The following is a 986-nucleotide window of genomic DNA, read 5'->3' on the forward strand; positions in this document are numbered from 1 at the left end:
CGGGATGGGGACGGGGAGGGCGCCGGTGGAGGTGACAAGGACAGCGGGTCGGGGAGGGAGAGCGGTTGGGGACACCAAGGACGCCGTAGGGTGACAAGGACACAAGGGCAGGGTGGCAGGGACACGGGTGACGGGGGTTCGGGGTGATGGGGCACTGGCTGTAGGTAAGGGGGGGGGGGACAGAGACACGATGGGTGTCAGGGTTGGGTGCAAGGAGGGGGTCAAGGCGAGTAGGTGGCACGTTGGGGGGGGGGGGTCCCCCCCACCCCCCCCCCCCCCGGTCCCTTGCTGATGCACCTTCCAGCAGGGACAGATGGTGGCTCCCGTCGTGGCCAACCTGGGGGCCCTGGAGGACTTGACGCTGACCCCCAACCCCGACGAGGTGGGTGACCCTGCGCCGGTCGCGTCCCCTGCTCGGGGGCGAGCACCCCCGTTCCCCGGCTCCCGCCGGTAACGTCACGGCAAACGATGCCGGCCACCCCCCTTCCTCGCCGCCTGTGCTGTCAGGTGGAAGAGGTCTTCACCCTGCCGCTGGCTCACCTCCTGCGGGAGGACAACCAAGGCTACACGCATTTCCGCACTGCCGGCCGCTACAGCTACACCCTGCCCGTCTTCCTCAACGGCCCCCACAAGGTCTGGGGGCTGACGGCCATCATCACCGAGCTGACCCTGGAGCTGCTGGCACCTGACCGCTACCATCGGAAAACCCACGTGTTGGCCCGCAGCCCCTCGGGACGGCCCCCCGAAGGGAGCTCGGCCTGACGCCGGAGGGGATAGGGTGATCCCCTGGGTGCCAGGGTGGCGATTTTGGGGGAGGGGGGAAATGGGGTGGGGGGGTTGCGTGTACAGGCGGAGCTCTCCCTGTGTCTCAGTTGTGCGGCTTCTTTCATCCACACACGGGGATGGGCGGGAGGTGGCTGCCGTGGGGAAATGGCAAACACCCTCCCCGCCCCCCCCCCCCAAAACTCCAACGCCGCCACCATAAC

General features: G+C 68.8%; 1 protein-coding gene across 1 annotated transcript in view; it reads left to right on the forward strand.

Moving 5' to 3' along the window:
• NUDT8 (nudix (nucleoside diphosphate linked moiety X)-type motif 8) overlaps positions 1 to 762 on the forward strand; it is a gene marked incomplete at its 5' end in the record, with an annotated part of 1,051 nt that extends 289 nt beyond the window's left edge. The window contains 2 exons of the mRNA XM_010564380.1: positions 308 to 382; positions 508 to 762. Of these exons, the coding sequence (XP_010562682.1) occupies positions 308 to 382; positions 508 to 762 (330 nt within the window). The remainder of the gene's footprint in view (positions 1 to 307; positions 383 to 507) is intronic.
• Positions 763 to 986: the final 224 nt, after the last annotated feature.

This window comes from Haliaeetus leucocephalus, unplaced genomic scaffold (assembly GCF_000737465.1).
Source record: "Haliaeetus leucocephalus isolate CR32 unplaced genomic scaffold, Haliaeetus_leucocephalus-4.0 Scaffold177, whole genome shotgun sequence".
Lineage (NCBI taxonomy): Eukaryota > Metazoa > Chordata > Aves > Accipitriformes > Accipitridae > Haliaeetus > Haliaeetus leucocephalus.